We start from the raw sequence: 25,064 nt of genomic DNA, 5'->3' as shown, positions 1-25,064 counted from the left end.
TGTATTGGGGTGTGTGGCTTTGAATGGATTATACTTTGTGGAATTAATATAGGCCCACCATGTACAAAATAATCAGCAATGACATTGTGTCATAGACATGTTTACGCGGACTGCCTTTAAAAGCAACGTGTATGGATGTATTTAAGTTGGTGAGTCACCGCAGTCTTTTGAAACCGTCTGGACTACTAGGTCCTTTTTATTTTGCTTTCCAATGATAAAATAAAAACCCTTTTCAAACCAATTTAGGTTTGAAGTGTAACCGTATATAGGAGTGATATATGTATCAAATATATATATATATATAAGTATAGATATATAAATATAGATATAGATATTTATTTTTATATTTACACACGAAACCCTCTCGTTTTGAGCGGCAAAAAGACAAGCCAAATCCCTTGATAGGTACCGTCATTTTCCAAAGCTGCATTTTTTCTACATTTAATTATCCGCACTGGGAGATATTTATCGTCCTCTTTGCATAGCCTATCACGTGGCCCCTTCTTGGCCAATAGAGGCGCGACCTTGGTGCACCCGGGCGCGTCAGCGTCGCCTACTCTCTCCGAATCAGTATCTCCTTTTTTCAGCCTCTATGCTTTTTTAAAAAAAGAGCCAGAAGCCTCAATGCTGGATGTCGTGCTATGACAACGTCACTGCTCTTCCGTCCTCGCTGGGTCGACCCGTCGGTGATGTTCCTCTACGACAACGGCGGCGGTTCCGATGAAGTGAGCAAGAACATGGATGCTGGCGGTGGTGGTTTTGCTGGAGGCAACTTTGCGGCAAACCAATGCAGGAACCTGATGGCGCACCCCGCGTCCCTCGCTCCGAGCACGGCATACTCGTCAAGCGACGTCCCAACCTCGGGAATGGGCGAGCCATCCAAGCAGTGCAGCCCTTGCTCGGCTGTGCAAAGCTCCTCCAGCGCGTCCCTGCCCTATGGATACTTCGGTAGCGGCTACTATCCGTGCAGAATGTCGCACCACAGTAGCATAAAGTCGTGCGGAACGCAGCCCCCCTCTGCGTACGGGGAGAAGTACATGGACACATCCGCTTCGGGCGATGACTTCACCTCTAGGGCCAAGGAGTTCGCCTTCTATCCGAGCTATGCGTCGGTCCCATACCAGCCCGTACCCAGTTACCTGGACGTGCCAGTTGTACCAACTATGAGCGGGCCAGCAGAACACAGACACGAGCCCCTGCTGCCCATGGAGAGCTACCAGCCGTGGGCTCTAACTAACGGCTGGAACGGGCAGGTCTACTGCACCAAGGAGCAGCCTCAGCTCGGACACATGTGGAAATCCTCCATACCAGGTACAGCATAGGTAGAGATCCCTCAGGTTTTACGCAATAAACCAGAACAACTTTTCATTGTGTTTGTTTTTGCTTAATCCACAACAAAATGTTAGAGACGATGCCTTTTCTGTAAAAAAAAATATAACGCGTGTTTGTAAATTCATTTATGAGAATACAGTCTTAGAAAAAAGGGTTCCAAAAGGGTCATTCGGCTGTCCCCATAGGACAACACTTTTTGGTTCCTGTATGTACCCCTTTGGGTTCCATGTATAACCTTCTGTGGAAAGGGTTCTATATGGAACCCAAAGGGGTTCTATCGGGAACCAAAAACGGTTATTCGAAGGCTTCTCCTATAGGGACAGCCGAAGAACCCCTTTATGTTTTAGACGTAACCTTTTTTTGTGTATGGTTTGTGAACGGCTTACTATATCCATTTCGCTTTCCGTTTTGCTCCACCAGACGCGGTGTCTCCTGTGGGAGGGGACCTGAGCTCCTTCCGACGTGGAAGAAAGAAGCGCGTGCCATACACCAAGGTGCAACTGAAGGAACTTGAGCGCGAGTACGCGGCCAATAAATTCATAACAAAGGACAAACGCAGGAGAATATCGGCCCAGACGAACCTGTCCGAGCGACAGGTCACTATCTGGTTTCAGAACAGACGCGTAAAGGAGAAGAAGGTGGTCGTCAAAGTGAAGAGTATCAGCTAGTTTTGACTGACATACAACAATGGGATGGGAATTGAACACACACACACAATATGCTATTCACGCCTTTTGATTGGAACAATTTAACCCTTATTTCCCACCGAACATGGTTCACAAATATACTCTGCCAAATGCGTTGCCGAGACCTTTATGGAACGAACATGTAGAAAAACTCTGGACCTTCCATTTTCCTCCATTGTGTATTGTTCTCGGTGAATGGAGACCAAAGCAAGGAGAAAATTAGGGCCGTATAATTTTTGCAACTGGCATGCAGTAACCTCAGGAAAACAGACACTCTAACTTCACCGTGTGGAGAAAAAAAAACATTTGGAAATCCCCAGGAAGTGACGGCCTTTAGGATTACAGCTTCCACGGTTAAATATTAATCCGTTCCATTTCCCCTTCAACACTCCACTAAACACGTGCATCTTAATTTAAAATTTAGCTTCTTCAAACGGTTCTCCTGCTCTCACTCATAACCAATCCAAGGTGCAATCCCGCTTGTAATGCATACATCATTTTCTGGGAAATGTGTGCCCATGTGAACCATATGTCTTTTATATTGTGTGTGTATTCATGTGGTTGTATATAAAGGTAAACTATACAGACAAAACTATAATAAGTCAAGGCTATCTGTGTCTGTTAAATATGTCGGTGTAAAACTATTGACACAAAAATCTGTCCAATAAAATCCGGACATTGTTGAATCATATATGATATCCACGACCTCTGATTTGAACATCCGTCCAGTATATTACAGAGATGGTTTCGTTTTTGGTGACGTTTTGAATGTCAATCGTGATATTTTGTCATAGCTATTCAAATGTGAGAGGATTTGTCATGAATTGGTTTAAGATATTCTTAGATTCAGAAGCAGTGTGAGAGGCTCAATTATCAGGCCTGTTTACCGTGTTGTGAGGAACATGTCTGACCGGCGTATGATTTTATGCTTGAATGCGGAAGATCAGTGTTTGGCCAGACTGTGTAGAACTACTCTGGGCTCTATCCATTTCGACGTTAATTCCAGGTGTCGCCTGGGTGCGATGGTATTACGAAGTGTCTGAATCTACCTGTTGAGTGCGAAATGTGCATCGAAAATGTCTCACTCGAGCAAATGATGGAAGTGTTGTTGTGTGTATGTGGATTATTATAAGGCCTATATCGCCATCTAGTGATGAGATTGTCTCAAGCATTACAGGTGACTGTTAGTGGAGACACACTTGCATCAGAATAGGCCTAGTCTACCTACGCTACTTCAAGTAGATTTACTACCACAATCTGATAATAATAATAACAACAACAACAATAATAGGCCTATAGGCTACATTTACACGATAACATTGTTGAAATATTTAGGAACAATATTTACACAAACATTAACCTATTTGAAACGATACGCCTACTTGCTCCAACAACTCTTTGTTTGGCCAATAGTGTTTCCTGTAGACATCAGTTGTGTGTACGTTCAGTTATTTTCGATTCTTTATATTCACTTACATGGTCTTGTTATTTAATACACTTCCATAAGCATTCTTATCATCAAGTCGTACTAAGATGAGGAGAATCTTCAGTCGGATGCACGTTGCCTCAGCCACAGTTAAAATTACCATCACCGAGTCGGTCACAGATTTCAACTTTTTAAAAATTGCTTCCATATAAACGCTTCAGCGTCACATAAGGTATCAAATTTGTGTTTTTGAAAATGAGTAGGCCAATGTGCTGCAGATAATAACCATGCGGAGTTTTTTTGTTGTTTTCGATTTCCTTGAGGTCTTGCAATTAGCTTTGGTTTTGAAATGTATTTTCAATCAGTTCTTCAATCATTTCGTCATCCCAAGGACAAAGCATGCATGCAAATGTTTACCATTTTGGCATTTCTTAATCCCCAAATATATGACTGATCATATTTAGTTATAACTGGTGGCCGTCTCGCTATCATGTCTACTGATAACAACAGGACTACCGTGTCAGTGAGGTAACTTGATGCGCAAGGCCATGAATGCTCTCACTTTTTAATTTTCATGGAAAACAAACTAACATATAGATTTTGATTCTTAGGCTAACTGTTGCAGTGTTGGCTGATTACATGCACGTCTGTAGTATGTAATGTAGGCCTATAGCCCTTGAATGTGACATCGAGAGAAAAAATGGGCCTCTGCATTTTGATTCGCTGATGCTGCAGTATTCCACCCACCAGCCGTAGCAGTACAACTATTAGCCTATACGATTGTGACTAATAAAGGGTTTAAATTTATAATTTCAAAAATATCAATTTCTTAAATACTATTTTGACTATTTTGACATCAATCTGGTGATTGACGAAGATCATCATTTCTAGCGTGTTGCCTACCACTTATGGTTATATTATATGTATTAGTGACATCATATCCGTTTAGTCTCTGTGCACTAGGTTTAGGCCTGCATCATACATTTATACTATTGCACAGCTCACTGGGCAAAAACTGGTTAAATCAACGTTGTTTCCACGTCATTTCAACAAAAAAAAGTAAATGTGATGATGTTGAATCAACATGGAAAAATGATAGAATTTGAAAAAAGTCATCAACATAAGGGGATTTCGTATTGTTGTCACCCAACTTTTAACCTGAATCCAGTGACATAGTGAAATGTTTTGGTGATTTCACGTTGAATTCACGTTAGTTGATAACTTATTCCAAATGTAAATCATAACTAGACGTCGAAATGACGTCTGTGCCCAGTGGGAGACCTTTCTGCAAATATAAAAAACAACGCAGACATGAAACTAGCAAAGCAAACAAACACATGGTGATTATAGAAGGGAAGGGGTTTACACTCACAGATGCCAATAGCTCCTTGTTGTTATCGTCGTGAATGCAGGCTATGCACATTTACTACAAGCATTTCATGATCAAATAGAAAAAAATGAATCCTGCGGTCACTGAATTTAGCCAAAAAATATAAACACCTAGAAAAAAAGTGAATGAAAAATGTTTTTACAAGCTGTACTAAAATTTCACCCACGAATCACACTGTAGGCCTTCGCCAAGTGTGGCTACATATTTCAATTTCATTGAGGTAAGTTATGTTTGTTTTATGAATAAATATGCTGAGTGCAGGCTTGCACATACAATGCGTTTAACGCATGAAACAGCAAAGTCAACCATGAAGCCTATACAGGAAAACATACCAACATATTCGATATTTTCGCCCTGTAAGAGGTTGTGCTATCCATATTTTGTAAAGATATTGATTTCATTGCTGCGGAAGAGTAGGCTTTAACAGAAAATGTATATGCTTAAAGAAAATGTAGGGCGTGTCATAGGGCGTAGTAGGGTATAGTGCATAGGGAAATAAAGACAGCGTAGCCTACTCTACACCTTATTCTTGTAAGCTACCTGTAGCCTTGTCTTTTGCTATTCTGAATCAGTGGACTCACACTTGTGGTGCATGGTATTTGCCTAGCCACCTCTCATTCGGAATCACACATACATTTGGATTAGAACCGTCTCGTCCTTATATTTTTGCTGTTTCGAAACGTTGTTTCTATGATGACAACGATTTAACATCGTTGTAAATGTTATTTTCATAGTCTATAGGCCTAGTCAAGGCAATACTAATGAGTCATCACATCAAAATGGTATAACTTATAAACATATCTAACCCAAGGCTATAAGCTTAAGGCCGCAAGTGCTCAAAATAAATAGTTTATACTTGTATTTAATTCTATATTAGGCTAATAGTAATACATTAATAAAATATGGTTTATGGTTGAAAATCAATTAGGATTTTTAGTTTATTAAAACATTTTTTAAATTGGTAACAAGCTATGTAATAATAACTGTTTAAAACAATGATGAGCAAAACTTAAATAAATTATAATGTAAAAATATGCTAAATATATAAAGACATGTAACGTCTTAGTTTGTTAATTATTATTTATTAAACATGACACTATTCCTCTTTCTGACAAATTGAAGTCAGGATCAAGAACGCTTCAGCTGAGAGCACAGTCTGCGTGCGCTTGACACGGTTCAGACGCAAACACACGTGAACGTGCACACAACCCAGGGAGAGAAATATTCAAACTGTGGCAGGCGGTCAGAGCAGAGCAGAGCTGGACTGGATTCCATATTTGACACACTCCCAGTGCTCACTGCATTGTTGGAGTTTTGCTGCCACCCCAAGGCAAAACTAGGAATGACAGCTTCTGCAAATACTCCATGGAGCAATTCAATTTGGAATTCCCTGTTGCGTAAAATGAATGAAATAGGTTGAGAGAGCTTCACATTACTCAGTGTCTTGCTTGATTCACGCTGAGCGGCAAATGGGCAACGTGAAGTAAGAAGTACATGTTCGTCTGTAAATCTTTTTTGCTGCGTTATCAAATCAACCTGATGTGTTTACAGGCTCATGTCATTTCACTATACATTTTCCATTTCATACCTGCACTAAAAATGGTTGCCTTCTTCCATGGAGTACGACTTTTTTATTCGTTTTAACAGCTGTTGATGTCGAATCACACGAAACAAAAACACAAACATACATTTTTGTAAGCTTTCAAACATGAATAATGAAATATAAATCCACATGAATAGCCTATATGTAGGCCTATTGTATTAACCGAATAGTTGTCTGGTGGAGGAGCAGCCTATACTCTCACACTGAGCCTCGCTCTCCAGTTTGTCAGGCGGGGAGATGAGTAAAGGCCGGGGCTAATGGTGTGCTCTTTACTTTGACCTTCACTGTCTACCTGGGTAATGGAGACTATGGCGAGGGCTGTAATCTTCAACTGGCTATAGCCGAGAGATACCAATAGCGTTTTCCATATGCCGAGCCTGCTTGCCAGAATAGCGCATACAGTTGTGCCTTAACCCGGTAGACAACGTGGGATACTTCGTTTTAAAAGCAGTCAACTTTAGGCTGGTAAACACCGTGGGATACCGGTGTTTTAACAACAGTTTAGCAGAGGATCTTGCCCGAGACTACGTTCAACACGCCTTTGTAGGCTGCACTCATGCCCTGGCCTATTCATTTACTAATTTGTGTAAGCGGTGGTATTTTATCCTCTGACGATATAAATCCGTAGGTTAATTCTCAATTTCCACGAGGAAGGTCTATGGACACCAATACATGATTTTGTAGTCCTCTCCAAAATTAACCTTGTGTGCGCGAAAATGAGTCTGGCTGTGTAGTCTATTCTTTAAATGAGGTCTTACTTACACACTTTGTTAGTCATTTGTGTCTTAATTACATGATGCAATTGTTCTCCACTTCGTATTGACGGAATACAGGTAGCCTATACATCCGTTTTCTTGGGCATTTTGCTTTGTTCTCGATGGAATTCTTTGTTATTTTGAACGGCAACACAGCTCATATAAACTAAAGAATAATCTGAGCATACGTATCATTATAGACACATGTGGTTCGTTTTCGTTTCATACCAATCCATATATAATTTATTCCCGTATTTTTTTTTACTCCGAACTCTAAAACATTATATTATTTTATGGTATAGCCTACTATACGTTAGTTTCATATTTAGTAGTCTAGTTGAACACACTGAGTTGTATGTTAGCTAGGCTATATTCTCTGTTACTGTTCTAGCCTAAAATAATATCACGCAGAACATAGGCCTAAATCATACACACGCCATTTTTTAAAATTGTGTTACTCAGATATTGGGTGAATTTAGAATCGGAGAAAATTAGCGTGTGTATGATTTAGGCTTGTTTGCATGCCTATGTTCGGCGTGATATTTGTTTAAACTAGAATACTAACGGATAATGTAGCCTAGCTAAAATACAGCTAAAATACAGCTCAATGTGTTCAACTAGGCTACTAAACATTAAATTAAAAAAGGCTACAGTGGAGGCATAATTTAGCTTTTGATTGAGCTAAATGTCGAATTGACCCAAGGAACAGTGCACGTGTATACATTGTTGTCACATCTCTATATGGGCAATTCTTTTTACTATCACATTTTTTAAATTTCACTAGTAAATAATGTAATAGAATAATCACACGTGACGTCCATATGAGAAAATCAAGTTCAAACGCACGAGATGCGTCGACAAAAAGCAGGCCTGTTTTTGTTGCTTCTGTCGCCGTCAGAGAAAAAAATATTTGGATATACATAGGTTGCTGCTATTGGTGGGTCTACTTTACCCTATTTTAGACTACATGCCCAAAACTGCTGTGAATCATATAGAAGGCTATAAAATAGAGAGAAAAATACGCAGTTTTGTTTCACAATTTATTAAGCTATAGCCATTGCAACATTATGTACATAGGCTAAGCCAAAGGTACATTGCGACAATTTTTTAAATGTAGCTTTTGCCTTGTGAAGTTATTTGCTCGCCAATTCTGAGCTAAATCCACATGATTATAACCCATATTCCAACACAAGGTTAGTTCGGTTCTTGCGGTTGTCCACTCTCCATCGCTGATGTCATTTTACTCGTTTTGTGGTACTCTGTCCTTGCGAGTTAAATGAGAGACTGATATCAGTCGTTTCCCATGAATTGATCCAAGAGATAGTACGGCTAAAGCCACGTCCTCCCATTGACCATGAAGTTGAATCGTGTTCTCACTAGTCGGGGTTTGTCCTTGTGTGGTCCCTCCTCTGTCCCTCTGTCGTCGCCATCGCCCTCTCCCAACATTTCTGTGACCTGTGGATAAATCAACAGTTCTTTACTGATTTAAATAAAGTTCACGCCTCCTGGTATCTTCGTGTTTGTTAATTCGTATTGACGTACATGCCAGGGCCTTTTGATCAAGTTTCATATGAATATATCTGTTTAGTAGTAATCGCCCTCCTTGACGCCCTCTTCGCTTATAGTCATAGACTTGATAACGGCCTACAACTCAACAGCCAATATGGGATGGATATAAGTTTAAAAAAACACCTATATATTTTTTATAATTTGGGCATGAGATTATCGTAAACTACATTTTAGTTCTACTTTTTACGAATCAAAGGAAGCACGTGTTTGTATGGAAATCCAGAGCAGTCACGTTAATGGTAAAGGCGTTGTGTTTTGTGTTGAGGCTGTGCGTAATTGAGTAGCGCCTATGTACAAAATACAAAAAGGTCGAATACTGTTCATTAACTGTTACGTTTCAAGTTTTAATGTCACGTGCACAAGTACAGTGAAATGCCTTTCTTGCAAACTCTAAACCTTTTATCAATATCAATATAGCAATAAAATAACATAACGTAGAACAAAAACACACGATCAATACAAATAAGAAATAAGAAGAACACGATAAATTAAGGAGCTTTCTACAGGGTCAATTCCAATACCATATTTAGAATGTGCAGGGATACTGGAGTGACAGAGATATATATGTATAGGGGTAAGGTGACAGGGATACTGGAGTGACAGAGATATATATGTATAGGGGTAAGGTGACAGGGATACTGGAGTGACAGAGATATATATGTATAGGGGTAAGGTGACTAGGCATCAGGATATACCATAAACAGAGTAGCAGCAGCGTATATTATGATTTTATTTCTGCACTTTTTCTATGCACACTCACGGGACTCTACTCACTCACGCACACCGACACTCCACACACACATAATATGCTCACACATTTATACTGACTCTACACAGAGATATTCTGGGTTGGGTTTAGAATGAATGTTATTGTAACGTGAGAATGGGTTGATGAGATACATTATGCACATAGCCCCATTGGAGTAGCGTATTCGATGTTTAACAATCATTCAACTGCAATTGCTGAAGATGTATAGGACATCACCAAAGTTTTTTATTTGAAAACAGTAGACTTAATGCAAGGTCAATTTGAGTAGCACGCGACATTTTGTTTCCCATTCATCGACTCTAAGCTGAACAAATAAACGGTACACAAAACATGGTACACACCACGAAACATGGTACACGCCACGAAACATGGTACACACCACGAAACATGGTACACACCACAAATAAATGGTACACACCACAAATAAATGGTACACACCACAAATAAATGGTACACACCACAAATAAATGGTACACACCACAAATAAATGGTACACACCACAAATAAATGGTACACACCACGAATAAATGGTACACACCACAAATAAATGGTACACACCACAAATAAATGGTACACACCACAAATAAATGGTATACACCACAAATAAATGGTACACACCACAAATAAATGGTACACACCACAAATAAATGGTATACACCACAAATAAATGGTACACACCACAAATAAATGGTACACACCACAAATAAATGGTACACACCACAAATAAATGGTATACACCACAAATAAATGGTACACACCACAAATAAATGGAACACACCACAAATAAATGGTACACACCACAAATAAATGGAACACACCACGAATAAATGGTACACACCACACATAAATGGTATACACCACAAATAAATGACACACCACAAATAAATGGAACACACCACAAATAAATGGTACACACCACGAATAAATGGAACACACCACAAATAAATGGTACACACCACAAATAAATGGTACACACCACAAATAAATGGAACACACCACAAATAAATGGTACACACCACAAATAAATGGAACACACCACAAATAAATGGTACACACCACAAATAAATGGAACACACCACGAATAAATGGTACACACCACACATAAATGGTATACACCACAAATAAATGACACACCACAAATAAATGGAACACACCACAAATAAATGGTACACACCACTTTCTGAATGGTAAAATCGCACTTTGACCAACAACAAAAGTGAATGATTGTCAACCTCTAACTTGCTATTGTTGTGTAGGTTATCAACAACCCCTGGGCTTTAGTAGTACGTTTCAATATAATTGAACAACAGAGACAGAAACAGTGTAAAATGTAGGGACATTTTAAAGACATATCCCCGGACAGTAAAGATTGAATTGTTTCATCATGTAAAACGATTTATGCCATGTGTGCCATATTTGTCAAAGGAAACGACAACCAATACTGCAAAAGTACCTAATATTGACTTAGATATGTCTAAAGTTAGTGTTTGGTCTTTCTCTTTAATAATGCTTACTCTGGCAGTCCTTTCACCTTCATTACCATCAGTGGGACTATATAAATCCCTATTCATATCCCTTTGTTGAGAACAGATCTGGTGAAGTGAATATTTTACTGTGCGTAAAGTGCATTGTTTAATGTAGCAAATGGAGAAGACTATAATCAATGTGCTCTTGATCATTACAATTCTCTGAAGTAATAGTTTGCAACTAATCTCAGTGTACACTTACTGGTGTCTAGGGTTCTACTGAAAACTACACCAAAACATCTGCTAGTCTTGGACGCAGTCCACGCAAGTTAAGTTCATTTTTAGACCTCACTTCACACATGCAGACGTCGATCGGTCTGGTAACCTAAAGCCACCTAAAAGCCACCTTCTTCTTTCCTTAACTCACAGAGTTGCTGACAGGAGCTGAAAATGCATTTGTAATCAGGGAAACTTCATCCGGGGCATACCGTGCCCTTAAATGGCGTCTGCAGTCCTTACTTTAAGGGCCTACCCCGTGGGCGGTGACCCTCTCCCTCCCCCGAACTTGAAGTCGACCGCACAGACAAAGCTATGGCGTGGGGGGCTTTTACGCAGAAATGCCGTCTCGTTTTTTGGCCACAGAAGAAAAGCCACAATAACTAAAGAGGGATGTCTTAGGGTCGACATGAATCAAGTGTGTTATGAAGCGTCTTCCTCGAACATAAAAACTGTTTACATGAAATGTTGAAACTTAAATGTCTATCTATTGCTTGTTTCTAACTTTAGCTAACTATTTAATAAGAGTAAATTAAAATCTTACCTGTTTAGGTTTAGAATGTCTGTTTTTTTATATGTCGCTGCGCGGCTTTGGCTCCTGAGTCGGTGTAGGTGGCAACTTCCTATCACGCCTGGTCGGTTTGATGGTGTCTGGCGGAGAAGGAAAAATAGGAGCTAAGGCACTATAAAAACTCAGGTCTGTGCAGAGCAGCCACTGGTTTTCCTGGGCACCCTGTGCTCAATTACGGCTTAGCACAAGTCGTAGAATGTGTCTGGTTTGACGAAGAGGCGGAGCGTGTGGTCGCGAAGGCATTGTGTTTGTTTGTGTCCCCACAATGATTTAACGTGACGATGCATGAACGGATAACCAGGGATATTCTAATGCTTCTCTGTTTTTTGGAAGAGGGGTTTAGCTCATACGTACCGTTTCTTTGCACATGTTATGCTTTCGAAGTCGTATTACATTAGGCCTACATGTGTCATGTTGGCGCGTCCTGAAGCTCCGTGTGTGTGGAGGGAAAGGCAGAGTAGATTTGGGTAAAGCGCTGCGGGACAAGGAGAGAGTCCCCGCGGTCCTAATCCGTCCTCTGGTTGCTCGTTCACAGAACATTGGAGTCAGATTCCACAGTCTCACAAGGCACACAGCACACCGCTGTGGTCCTTTACACTGTTGTTGTGCTTTGGAAATGAACGCATAACACGCAAGGAGACTGATATCGTAGCTATCCTGAGAGAATAATGCTATACTCTTAGCATTGTAAGGAAAAGGTATCATCAAACAACACACTCCAAAAGGATACATCGAGATAGATATTGTTTTTTATTTCAAGGCAACAACTTAATTGTATAATATACTTTATTGGGTTGTTAATGATTCATATGCCTATGTGTTTTCATTCGATTTAATGGTTGCGAAATGGGTAGGCCTACAACACTCGTGAGGAACATGCAGTTTATTGTATTTTGTGTAATTATGAGATAGAGCGGTGGCCTTTTTTTAATGTTTAAGCATTAACCTTTTTTGACTAGTGTTCCACCTTTGGTTAGATTGTCTATACATCACGTGTTAATGATGAAATAAGTGTTTACCCAACATGGTCTTCAGAACGAATAATGGTTTCGAAAATAAATATTGCCCATAGGCCTACGGATTCTCGGGAAATTGGGTTTAAACGTGGATAATATCTGGAGAAATCATTCAAAACAAAAAGTTGATTCAAAATCAATGTATTCCACAATAGTGACAGTTGCAGTGTGTTGACGTTCTCACCAAGAATTCGAATATTGTCTGGACTATTTTCTGGACCGCTGAAGGGGGCTCATTCGGCAAAAACAAAATTGTATTGTATTTCACAATGTCTTGTAGATCATAAGGGCATATTTATTTACTCAATGCATAGAAATATCTGTGCGTGAAACGGGAATTTACGCATTGTGCGATCTGTGCGTATTAATATTCTTAGGCGTACTTATAGGTGGTGAGAGCAATATCCGTATAGGCCTATCATTCACAAGTTGTGGAGTTCAAGCTGAAAACAATCAAATTGTGTAGTAGAAGCCTAATTGTGTAACCTAACTAGTAATGAACTATAATATGTATGATTCAACAAACGTCCATTTCCAATTAGGCCTTTTGTTGGTCTAGCTCTGTGTTTCTCCAAATATCCAGACAGACACCCACAATCGCACATTTCTCTCTATTTATTTAAATACTTCCTGTGTTCCAATATGAAGTAAGCCTACTGATCCAGTGGCTCCCTGGTTATTGCTATCGTAAATAATATTGTGCAATATTGGCAACTTTTTAAATACCGTTTACAAAACGTCCGTCTTTTTTTAGGTGGCAAAAGTGAGATGATCTACGGATTTGGATTATTCTAAAAGCCAAGCGTCGATATGAGCTATGTCTGTTGGTGTTGTATACGTGCTGCATGGCCTAAAATGTCTGTTTGGTGGCCGCGTCGTCGACACCTGACTGGAGACATAGCCAAACATCAAGGGTTACTTCAACATGACCCTGATTGACAAATGTTGCCGTGAACATAATATTTGAGTTGTTCTTTTTGCAACTGGTGCGCAGTTAGCCTAGTGGTTAGAGCGTTGGGCCAATAACCGAAAGGTTGCTGGATCAAATTCCGGAGCTGACAAGGTAAAAGTATATTGTTCTACCCCTGAACCCCTGAACCCACTGTTCCCCGGTAGGCCGTCATTGTAAATAAGAATGTGTTCTTAACTGACTTGCCTAGTAAAAACAATCATATTCAGCAGTATTAGAAAAAGTGCAATTCATGAGCGATCAGTGATTATCTGTACACTACAATACTCACTGGGCACAGATGTCAGATCAACGCGCGATTTACATTTGGTTGAGTTGTCAACGTGAATTCAACGCGTAATGATCAAAAACAATTCACCATGTCATTGGATTTAGGTTAAAAGTTGGTTGGAAAAAAAATCGAAATGCCCTTACCTTGATGACTTTTGCCAAATCCAATTACTTTTCCATGTCATCACATATATTTTTGGGGGTTGAAATGATGTGGGAAAAACTTTGATTCAACCAGTTTTGCTCAGTGGGTATACACAACAAAATACTATGTCAACTACAATGGCCAGCCCGCAGGTCCCACTGGTCGTTTTAAACATTCAGGAGCCTTACTGTCGCTGGGACAAAGGATTGTTTTGCCCTGGTGCCCTGTGTCATCTCCCTGAGGGGAGTAGCTCAAACTCCTGGTAAAGAGGATGTCTGTGGTCCATCAGTACATTTCGGGCTTTTGTGAGGGCTCTTATATTATAAATGACCTCCAGACCTATTGATTGAAATGCTCGTCCTTTGGTCAAGTCCAGAGGATACAGATATTACACGTGTTGGCACGCCTCAAATGCAAGGTTTTTACCAACGACGACATCAAACCCTCAGGAATACCATAAAGCTTACAAGACGCATGGATTCAACGAGCACCCCCAGATTAAATGTCGAAATGCACATAGCATCTTTGAAATTGATATTGAATCAGGTTAATCCTTCGATAGCAATATGTCACTTCTCTACATTTTAACAACCAATGCAATTATTATTTTTTTCTGACTTGCAGCATATAAGGGAATTAATTTTAGACCGACATAGCGATAAACCACCAATGTCAAGCTTCAGGACAACTTGCAGTCTGTCCCACACTCACACTCAGTCACTGAATAACTCCTCGTGCTCGCACACGCGCGTTCACACTGACTCACACACCCTCTCTCATTGCGCACACACACACGCTCTCATACACGCGAAAGCTGTCAATTTCTGCCGCTGGTCACGTGACCCACGCCTCCCTGGAATGGATGGAGATTGCTCTCCACGTCAGCCTACGTCTAAAAATTTCTGCCTCGCGGACCTGCTTCAAAGAGGCAAGAGCCAGGGCGCTCCAGAGCCATGTAAAGGGCGGCTCTAGAGGCATGACCCACATAGAGTAGTAGAGTGAAGGAGTGATGGATTTTGACGAGCGGGTCCCCGTCGGTTCGAACATGTATTTGCCCAGTTGCACCTACTACGTCTCGGCGGGGGCAGACTTCTCCGGTCTACCCTCGTTTTTGTCCCAGACCCCGTCTACTCGGCCCATGACATACTCGTACTCCTCTAACCTGCCTCAGGTCCAGCCGGTGAGAGAGGTGACGTTCAGGGACTATGCCGCCATTGACGCGTCCGGTAAATGGTCACACCGGGGGAACCTGCCCCAGTGCTACCCCACCACGGAGGACATGGTACATCGGGACTGTATGTCCTCGCAGCCCACCATGGGGGAAATGTTTGCCAAGAACAACCCTACCGCCGCTGCTGCGTATCACCACCACTCCGGCGCGGGCTGTGCAGTGTCCAATTTCTACGGGAACGTTGGCAGAAATGGGGTGCTGCCCCAAGCCTTCGACCAGTTTTTCGACACAGCGTACGCCAACGCCTTAGAAACTCCGTCGTCTAACGACTACTCAGGGGACAAAACGGCCACCAAGCAGACAAGCTCCGCCGCAGAACACGCGCCATCGTGCCGGGAAACGGAGGGGAAGGAGCCGCGCGAAGATACCAGCAGCCCAGAGTCCTCTTCCGGCAACAATGAGGAGAAATCGAGCAGCAGCAGTACGTATTAAGTCAGCACCCTGGTTATGAGAGAAAGTTTGCAATCTAGCGCGCTGCAGTTAAATGTTTTATATGCTGTTTTATAAGCGTATAAGGTTTATATAGGGCCTGTAGATTTCCCCCAACAAAACGTTGTTATAAACTACAGGATCACGTGCTTTGAATTGAAATTGGCTGTGAAAGACATCAGGGCTAGTGATTTTTCTAAACATTCCCTAAAGTATAAAACAAGCACGAAGTTATGACTGTGAATTGTAAGGTAGCCCTAACACTCCTGGTCGAACATTCATATTTTGAATCATAAATGTAGCCTAATTTCACGGGTTTCTTGGCGTTAAAATAGCACTCCCGTGTAATGAGGGTGGTGCCTCTGGTTTAGGGGTTAGCACATTGGAGCTCGTGTCCTAAAGCAATCAGTCAGACTGTTTTACACTAGCATGAAGTTATTTCCTAACGTGAGAAATCATGACGCTGATCAAATATCATCTATTGATGTGTTATTACTGTTTATATTATTAAAACATTTATTTCATTTTGTCTATACATGCATGCTGCAAACTGTCAATTATCATGTATTAGTGTACATTCCTATCCAGAACATTGCATATGCTATTTCATGGTTTCATAATGTCATTTAAATCACTGCATAATTAAGCTGTAGAAATGAAAGGTAATGGCAACATTTGATTTGGATTGATTTGGCCAATGCGTAATTATAGTCTACCTTAAAGCCTATATAACCTTGCCTATAAATCCTATAACATAGTCATGGATGATTTGAGATATTTAGATTTTTTTTATATGACCGACATGTTCTTCTCTTCTAGATGGACAGAGGACTCGTAAAAAAAGATGTCCTTATACAAAATATCAGATCCGAGAACTGGAGAGGGAGTTCTTTTTCAGTGTGTATATCAACAAAGAGAAGAGACTGCAGCTCTCTCGTATGCTGAACCTCACCGACCGCCAAGTGAAAATCTGGTTTCAGAACCGAAGAATGAAGGAAAAGAAATTAAACAGAGACAGATTACAGTATTACACCACGAACCCGCTGCTTTAGGAGTGACTTGTCATATGCGTTTACAGACTTATTGACTCGCTGTGGTCTCTTTCCCCTGACATATGTGTCAGCAACGACAACACAACAACAGCAATGGCTGTAGCTGCAACACGATGCTCAACTGTTCATTTCAAGTTCGTGGACAGGCAACATAATCTCTCCTGATTTCAAACCGTTTGAGAATGAGCATGATTTAACTGACACACTGACGGGATTTTGGCCATCAGACTTAAAAGAAAAAAATCTGCGGATGTTGTCCTCACCAATACTATGTTCTCTTTCTTGTGTATCCTAATATTATTGTGACACAGAGTCGCCTTCATTTTCTTCTCAAAAGGCGGAGAGCCTTATCAGTCTACCAATGACTGACCGGGGTGATTTAAAAAATGCATCCTCTTGTAAATTAAGTTTTCGGTTTTTAAGATCGTACAAGTGGTGGCGTGGTAGGACTATAGGTTTCCTGTGACAGTGAATATGTGATGTTGTGCATTTAATAATGGAGGCTAGGACTTTGGTGTGACCAAATAATGAGACTTGGTAGGGTGAGATTGTAAAGTGTCTTTTTTTGTAAGGTTATTTATTTTGTAGCCACTAATTTCCTAAAGAATACCAACTGCAAAACTCTATCAGTAAAATTATAGGGATTCGGTGTAACATTTTGTTGACCCCAAACCCTCTACCATTGTAATATTTTCAAAACAATACATGTAATCTGGTTGTTTATATTTTGTGTACTTGATTACCACACCCAATTTGGCTTTGAATTTGATGTTAATGCACGAAAACCCCACAATGAGAAGAATGTTAACCCCATACAGACAGAATCAGATATAGGCTTGTTTAACCTCATTGCTGTAGCAGCCTATAGTCGAATTGTTGCGACATGCGTGTAGACAGTACAGGTAACGGACAAGGCCGCAGTCTTTTGATACCCAGATTGAGAAAATATGCATCCAGGTTTTGTTCAAATAGGACGAAATATTTTTTTCCATTATTCACAGGTATTCATGTTTTTCATTGAATTAACATGAATGTTAAATGCGTTTTGAATATACTGTCAGGGACATAATATTGTATCATCTGCTTGTTATGTCCGACACATTCTGTATTATCCTATATTTCCAAATTAAAAATGAAAATATTATTGAAGGAATGTACAAATGTGACTGGTTATTGTACTCAGACTCGAAACTGTTTTGAAAGCTGTTCTTTCCGAACACTTTACCTTCGCATAGGCCTTCTACGCACAACTCAAAACATTTTACGCACAAAAATAAGACAATAAAATCTCATTTTGAATTGGTCAACCTGTTTTGTTAATTAATAATTGATAGATTAAACATCCAACATTTGGTAAGTATGTTTATTTACTCGAATTTGAAACCTTATTCGTGTGAACTATATTTATGTGAGAGATGTATTGATAAATACCATTATTTCTTCAAGCTACTGAGCTATTTATCGTAAACGTTGATATGCACATACATGTTAGGCTACTAATTAGTTATACTTATATTTCTTATTTGTGAGGTTGTATTTTCTAATGGCTTTTGCTCATTGCAATTTTATAGGGTGACATGCATGCTTCCCACTATAGTCAAAAAACTGGTTGAATCAACGTTGTTTCCACGTAATTTCAACCAATAAAATCAATGTGATTACTTTGAATCAACGTGGAAAACGGATTGGATTTGCAAAAAGTCATACATTTATGGGATTTTTTTTCCACCCAACTTTTAAAGTAAATCCAATGACTGGGAAATTGTTGGTTGACTTTACGTTGAATTCACGTTTGTTGACAACTCAACCAAATTTAAATCAAAACTGGACGAACTGATGTATGTGCCCAGTGGGTTATCGCTCAATGGAGTTCATTCATTGGCTTTGAACTTTGAATATTTTTGTCTCAGTTACCCACAACGCTGTGGTAAACAAGCCTAATACAGTCTCCATATGCATCTAATTTTCATTCACCTGCTTGTGACTTGTCTCTCACAGATAAGATTAAAACCACCCCTTCTTCCACAACATCCTCCTAAGTGAGAACCGCCATATTTGCTGTTATTATGACTCTGTTTATGAGCGCCAGCCGCAGCGCAATGGCGTTCATATATGACAGTCAAATGGGCCATTAACGCAGGGAGAGAGAGGCTGAAGTTTATGGTTGCCTCTCTCCGCCATAGTCCGGCCTAGCCTTGCCAGGCTCATCCTTTATGGCGCGCTGGAATTCCGTCCCTAATTACTAGACATCCTCCCCGTTGCCGCAGCAACGCGACCATAAAACCTGTCTGAGAGTCTGGAGCATTTGTACAATTGGAGTGCAGTGCAATAAACCGTCTGAGACCCAAGGTTATTCACTCTCTTACCAAGGAGACGAGAGCGACGATTGGGGAGAGGACGGATAAGAAAAGCCTCTGCTCACCGGCTGCTTCGACTTCATTTGAGAGTGCATTTCCCCCATTGCAGGTTGTCCTTCTTGGATCAGAGTAGTGGCCATGGCCTGGTGCTCATTCGCAGACGCTTCCTCCTGCCACCGGGCGGCGCTGTTGAGATCAAAGTCATTGCCGTGGATCTTTTCATCTGCAAGAAGAACCCAGCGTAATAAACCTTCAAGATTCTCGAGGGAAACTTGAAATGCAGGTAAATTCTCGAACAAAGCCCTTGCATAGCTTCATATTCTGTGAGATAACTGGCTTGTCCTGTAAGTCGATTCTTTGAACAGTTTTATTATGTCCTGCTGTATTTAAATATTTATTTAATTGAGCTGTTTTGATCATTAGGTTGCACATGTCAATATGGTGGTCAGTATTAGAGTGATTGGCAGTAGAATTGTTGAGGGCCAAGCTAAGATATGAAATGTAGTAACCTAATAATGCAACACATCTGTGCGATGCTGTGTGCTCTGCTAATTTTGTTGGACTTGTATATTTTATATGTAGGCTAGGAGCAAGGCCCAAAATATCCAGCACACAGGCCTACTTTAAGATATCGAGGCTATTTACAGGCTGAACGTATTCTTTCTCAATCAGAGACAGATGTAATTCATGTCTTATCTGAAGTTTTTCATAACTAAATCCTCAGTCAGGGGGTGTTAATATATATATATATATATATATATATATATATATATATATATATATATATATATATATATATATATATATATATATATATATATATATATATATATATATATATATATATATATATATAATTCATGATTTTTCTGATGACCTGGAACTAATGTACGCCCTCTTAAATCACAAAAATCACATATGAAGTCACTACTCTCACTCAAAGCCTAGCTTTTTGGACTCAATCTGTCTTTGGTGTCCTTCCAGAATGCATTACACTCTGGGCGGTGCCAAAGTATAAATTATGTGATTGGGAAAGTATTTGATTGTGAAACGCCAGGAACGTGTGTCCCTTTCCTTCCTGTTATAGAAAGCTAAATAGAGGGGGAGAGATTCGGTATCAGTCCAAGAGGCGAGGGGGGTTCTCCATGGCTGTTGCATGCGCGTGGACTCCCGTCTCCTACTCCTTTGTTTCTCGTGAAAAATAAATACTTCCGCCGGATGTAATAAAAATCAGCATTATTGTTCATAACAGCACACGCGACGAACATGATCCGTTCGAAACGGTCTCCCCGGCCAACATTATATGAGGTTGATCAAAGACATTGGCCAGAGTAAACTGTTTTGGTGGAAATGATAGCTGGACAGCTGTGAAATGAAGATTTAGTAGCCACAATTAGGCTAATAACTGTAACACGGAGATATAACTGATAGGCTACAAGTCAATACAGGAGCGTGGGGTGTGTGCTGACGTTTCCGAGCTGCATGTGCACAACATTAATTAATGTCAACATTGAGTGTTGAATTTCCAATGGCTGATACTTCATAAGATCATAGGATATTTTTTTGCTGATGGTGATTTTGCTGATGTGTCTGGTAGTAAAGTTCACACATAATGTTATGCAATGTTTACTCATTGTTAATTTTATAGAACAGGCAAATAAATGGTTGGCGCACGGCATTCGTCCCCGGTATATAGTCAACCCCAGTTATGCATCATATAAACATTTTCCTTCCTTATACTTTAGAACTGAATAAACTAATACCAGTTTCACATCTATGTTTAATTGTGAGACATATTATATTAGATGTAATTCTTCCTGACAGTGGAATTTGAAATAATTTCTAACCCTCGAGTAGCCTATATCACACTAGACCTACAACTATGAACCTATATAATGATGTAGAAATGGGCATCTAATGGGCATGCTGTTTTAACATGTTCATGTAGAATTATATTTCCATTTCGCCTTCAGATGGACACCACAGGGTGAAAACCGAGCCGGGAGGCCACAAGCCACCTGGTCCTGGTAATGGTCAAAGCTGTCCGATATTAACTTCAACCTGGGGATGGAGAGAAGGCGCAGCACACCATGGACGCAACAAAATGGAGGGATACCAATTGTGTCCCTATAATACCCCTAAAAGGAAAAGGGAATAACCTGAGCAAGTACGTAAACATGGTCATTGAAACCCCCAAAACATAAATGTGTCCTTAAATGTATACCTATAACCCACAGTGATGTTATGCACGTGTGGTGAGTTGTGTGAATAATGCATGTACAGATAGGACATGGCACACCTTTTTATATTTCGATAAAATCCTAGTAATTAACATCTGCAATAGTTTTTATTTTACAATGCCTTTAGGCTATAACACGCTTTTACACATGGTAATCACACACAATGTACATCAGCAGGCTTTATGTTATCATGCTTCGATGCTAAATGTACAATTATTTACACCCCAAAATAATCTAGTGCTGCTATTTGAGTCAGATATACACAGTCTCTTTTGATATCACCATATTTATATCTTATATATATATGAAATAGATGTAAAGCAACAACTCCTTTGAACACCGATGCAGTTGCCGTGCGTGAAGCTTATTATGTTCCTGGTAATTAGGCCTGCTGCCTTCATCACTCTTTTATTTCTCTAAAACCAATTGACTTGTCAATGAATTAGACCCAGACAGTGATCTCTTTTATTAAAGCACTGTCAAAGAAAGTGTCGTTTTCTTTTCGTGTTTACGCCCTGTTTACAATACCTGTTTGAACCTGGGAACCTTAATGTTGCCTTACACGATTGTTGAAAATGTTTGCGCATGAAAAGGTATAGGCCTTTATTGGGCCTGTTGTTGCGTCTGTGCCTTATTTGAAACTAAAATGGTTTCCATGTTGTCTTCTTCTGTGAGATATATGCATATGGAATGTATTAACTATTAGAGGCATAGGGAGCAATAGGGAGCCATATAGGGCTTATAACAAAACGAATACTTATAATACTTTTATGTTATGCACAGTTCAAACGGATAGGGGTTCAGACAAACTTCTCTTAATGCTGCAAACCAAATTGATAGTCGATAGGTATGCTGCACAAGCCCCCTATGCTCATGCATGGACGTGCATATACCTCTTTTTTTATTTTCGAATGTTTGCATTCTGCACATAGGGCCTCGCCCCTCCCGCGTTATGGTGGTGCATTAAAGCGAGGTGAGAGATACCCACTGATTGCTGTGCTGTCTCCTTTATCTGCCTCAGACCCATGATGGATATGGTCCGGGTTGCTACGTGGCTCTGGAAGGGGAGGGGCTCTGCGTATCCGAGCGTTGCTATTGGCTCCAGAGTCTGCACGGTGGAGAGGGGGGTACCTCTAATCATATCCAGCATGTTTTGCACAAGAAATGTCAACCAGAAAGGGCTATCTTCTCCCCTCGCCAAAATACACCACAATAATGGCATGCTCGGACAGCCCCGCAGGAAACGCGTTTTTTGTGGATTCTCTGATCAGCGGCCGGACCGAGGGTGGAGGGGGACACTACTACCCGGGCAGCAGCGTGTGTCTGCCCCATAACGCCGCATCAGAGGTGTCTTACGGGCTACAGAACTGTGGATACTTCCCAGGTATAGGCAAGCGGAGCGACGCAGGTCCCCAAAACATGATGTCTGCCGCGTCAGGCGCGTATGTGTCAGGCATGGAGATGTGGATGGACGCGCAGAGGTCGTGCCGAATGGACCAGCAACAAACTGTGGGTCCCCAGGTCGCGCCCTGCTCGTTCCCGCCGAGCATTAAGGAGGAGAGCGCGTACTGTCTCTACGAGCCGCAGAAGTGCCCCAAAGCCTCGACCGCCGAAGACCTGACATACTCCAGGCTAACCACGACAGGCCCAGGCTCGTGCACAGTCACCGACGGCGGCGGTGGGGGTTCTGTACCAGTGCCTGGCTACTTCCGCTTGTCTCAGATGCACGCACACTCTCATAAAGTTTACCACGGCGCCCAATCGAACCCCTCTCATTCCCACTTTGGCCTACACCCCCCTGCACATACTCGCTTCCAAACCCCGACCCCCCCACCGTCCTCAGTCTTAGCCTGTTCAGCCACGGCGGCTTACAAGAGAAGAGACACCGAGGAGGCTCTGTCTTCCGGTACCGCGTCCCAGCCCCAGCAGACGCACGCCCCACTGGGGGACGAGGAGGCACGAGCGTCCTCCGACGCGGAACCTTCATCTCCCGAGGAAGCTGAAGAGGAGCTCGAGAAGGAGAAGCCAGCGAAAACACCTAAAGGTGAGCTGAGGTCATTAAAAGGTGTGGTCACTCACTCTGCCACGGTTGGTTTTATTGCGGGCTGTATAGTAAAGCAGGTATGGGGATGCGTAAAAATGTTATATGGTAACACCTGCCGAGAGACTGATTTCGTCTTTTGCATTCTAAGGTCATTCGGGTGTTTTTATTTAGTTCAGAGAATTTCGCTGCCTAAAAGTCAAGCGGGTGTTAAAGTTTTAAAAAAGGAATAGAAGTAAACCAGTAAAAATACTGTGTTAAAAAAAGAAACTTGTATTATTAAAAATACATGCAATTACTTGCTTAGGCTTAGACTACTGCAGGTTTATTTTACATTTTAGGAGTTTGTTTCTTTGGACAAAAAATGAATTGACTGGCACCCAATCTACCCATAAACAAATAGGCTACTAAAACCGTTTTTATTTTGGGGCGGTGATATTTGTTCTTATTATAGTAGATCTAGAATGATAGAAAATGTTATACATTTCTGATTTTCTTTTGTTATTATTAGCAAATGTTTCAAGTCCAAGCAAAGTACACAAGGCCGTGGAACCGTCCTTATGAAAATACCTATATCAAACCATTGACTTGCACAACACACACACACACAACCTATCTTATATCTTACATACATAGTTGATAGCCTGAAAACATGTATACCATTTTCTTTAGGAGACACAGAAAGCGAATGCACGGCCAACTGGCTAACAGCAAAAAGCGGACGGAAGAAACGTTGCCCATACACCAAGCACCAAACACTGGAGCTCGAGAAGGAGTTCCTCTACAACATGTACCTGACTCGCGAGCGTCGCCTAGAGATCAGTAGGAGCGTGCACCTGACGGACAGGCAGGTCAAAATATGGTTCCAGAATCGCAGAATGAAACTGAAGAAAATGACACGGGAAAACAGGATTCGTGAGCTCACGTCAAATTTTGGTTTCTCGTGATAACTTTGAATGTTTTCAACAAGCTTTGTATTGTTTAGTTAAAACAAGATGTAGTTAAAAACCTTGTCTTTGCATCGTCCTATATAAGCTACTGGTAAAACGTGAATGTTATTGGGTTTTCTCTTTTGCTTTATTTTTTCTTAATTGTTCGTTGATTCGGTTCTGTTGCTGTCACTTGTTGGGATAGGTGTGTTGAGTAAAACAATGGAAGGAATTTGCTTTGGGTCTTATAGGACTTAAAAGTTAATAAAAAAAACATATTGAGATGTAAGTTTATATTGCATATATGTGGGGAGTTTCCTTTACATGTATACTGCATGAAACAACATGATTCAAATCCATCTTTTCCTGCATTTTGCAATGTGGATCACACTAAAATGTAAGGCCTGTAGGGAATAAGATGAGTCGCCCTGTAAATGTATTCCTCCGATGTAATGTATGGAGATATTATGATGAGCTGATTGTAAGTGTACATAGAACAAGATACATTTGATCCACTTTAGGATAATATTGTTGTGCAGAC

General features: G+C 40.7%; 3 protein-coding genes across 3 annotated transcripts; all 3 read left to right on the top strand.

Annotated features, from left to right (window-relative positions):
* Positions 1-574: 574 nt before the first annotated feature.
* LOC124012952 (homeobox protein Hox-A13a) lies at positions 575-2,709 on the top strand. Its single transcript, XM_046327048.1, has 2 exons — positions 575-1,311; positions 1,753-2,709. The coding sequence occupies exons 1-2, from the start codon at positions 642-644 to the stop codon at positions 1,998-2,000; spliced, it is 918 nt and encodes a 305-aa protein (XP_046183004.1). The 5' UTR covers positions 575-641; the 3' UTR covers positions 2,001-2,709.
* A 12,309-nt stretch (positions 2,710-15,018) lies between these two features.
* On the top strand, positions 15,019-18,105 carry LOC124012953 (homeobox protein Hox-A11a-like). The gene is made up of 2 exons (XM_046327049.1): positions 15,019-15,896; positions 16,724-18,105. Exons 1-2 carry the CDS (start codon positions 15,254-15,256, stop codon positions 16,954-16,956), a joined length of 876 nt encoding a protein of 291 aa, XP_046183005.1. The 5' UTR covers positions 15,019-15,253; the 3' UTR covers positions 16,957-18,105.
* A 1,187-nt stretch (positions 18,106-19,292) lies between these two features.
* On the top strand, positions 19,293-24,568 carry LOC124012945 (homeobox protein Hox-A10-like). The gene is made up of 4 exons (XM_046327034.1): positions 19,293-19,596; positions 21,287-21,480; positions 22,575-23,597; positions 24,267-24,568. The coding sequence occupies exons 3-4, from the start codon at positions 22,718-22,720 to the stop codon at positions 24,539-24,541; spliced, it is 1,155 nt and encodes a 384-aa protein (XP_046182990.1). The 5' UTR covers positions 19,293-19,596; positions 21,287-21,480; positions 22,575-22,717; the 3' UTR covers positions 24,542-24,568.
* Positions 24,569-25,064: the final 496 nt, after the last annotated feature.

Source organism: Oncorhynchus gorbuscha, linkage group LG24, assembly GCF_021184085.1.
Source record: "Oncorhynchus gorbuscha isolate QuinsamMale2020 ecotype Even-year linkage group LG24, OgorEven_v1.0, whole genome shotgun sequence".
Taxonomy (NCBI): Eukaryota; Metazoa; Chordata; class Actinopteri; order Salmoniformes; family Salmonidae; genus Oncorhynchus; species Oncorhynchus gorbuscha.
The sequence above is the reverse complement of the archived record's forward strand: the minus strand, read 5'-3'. Positions and strand labels throughout refer to the sequence as shown.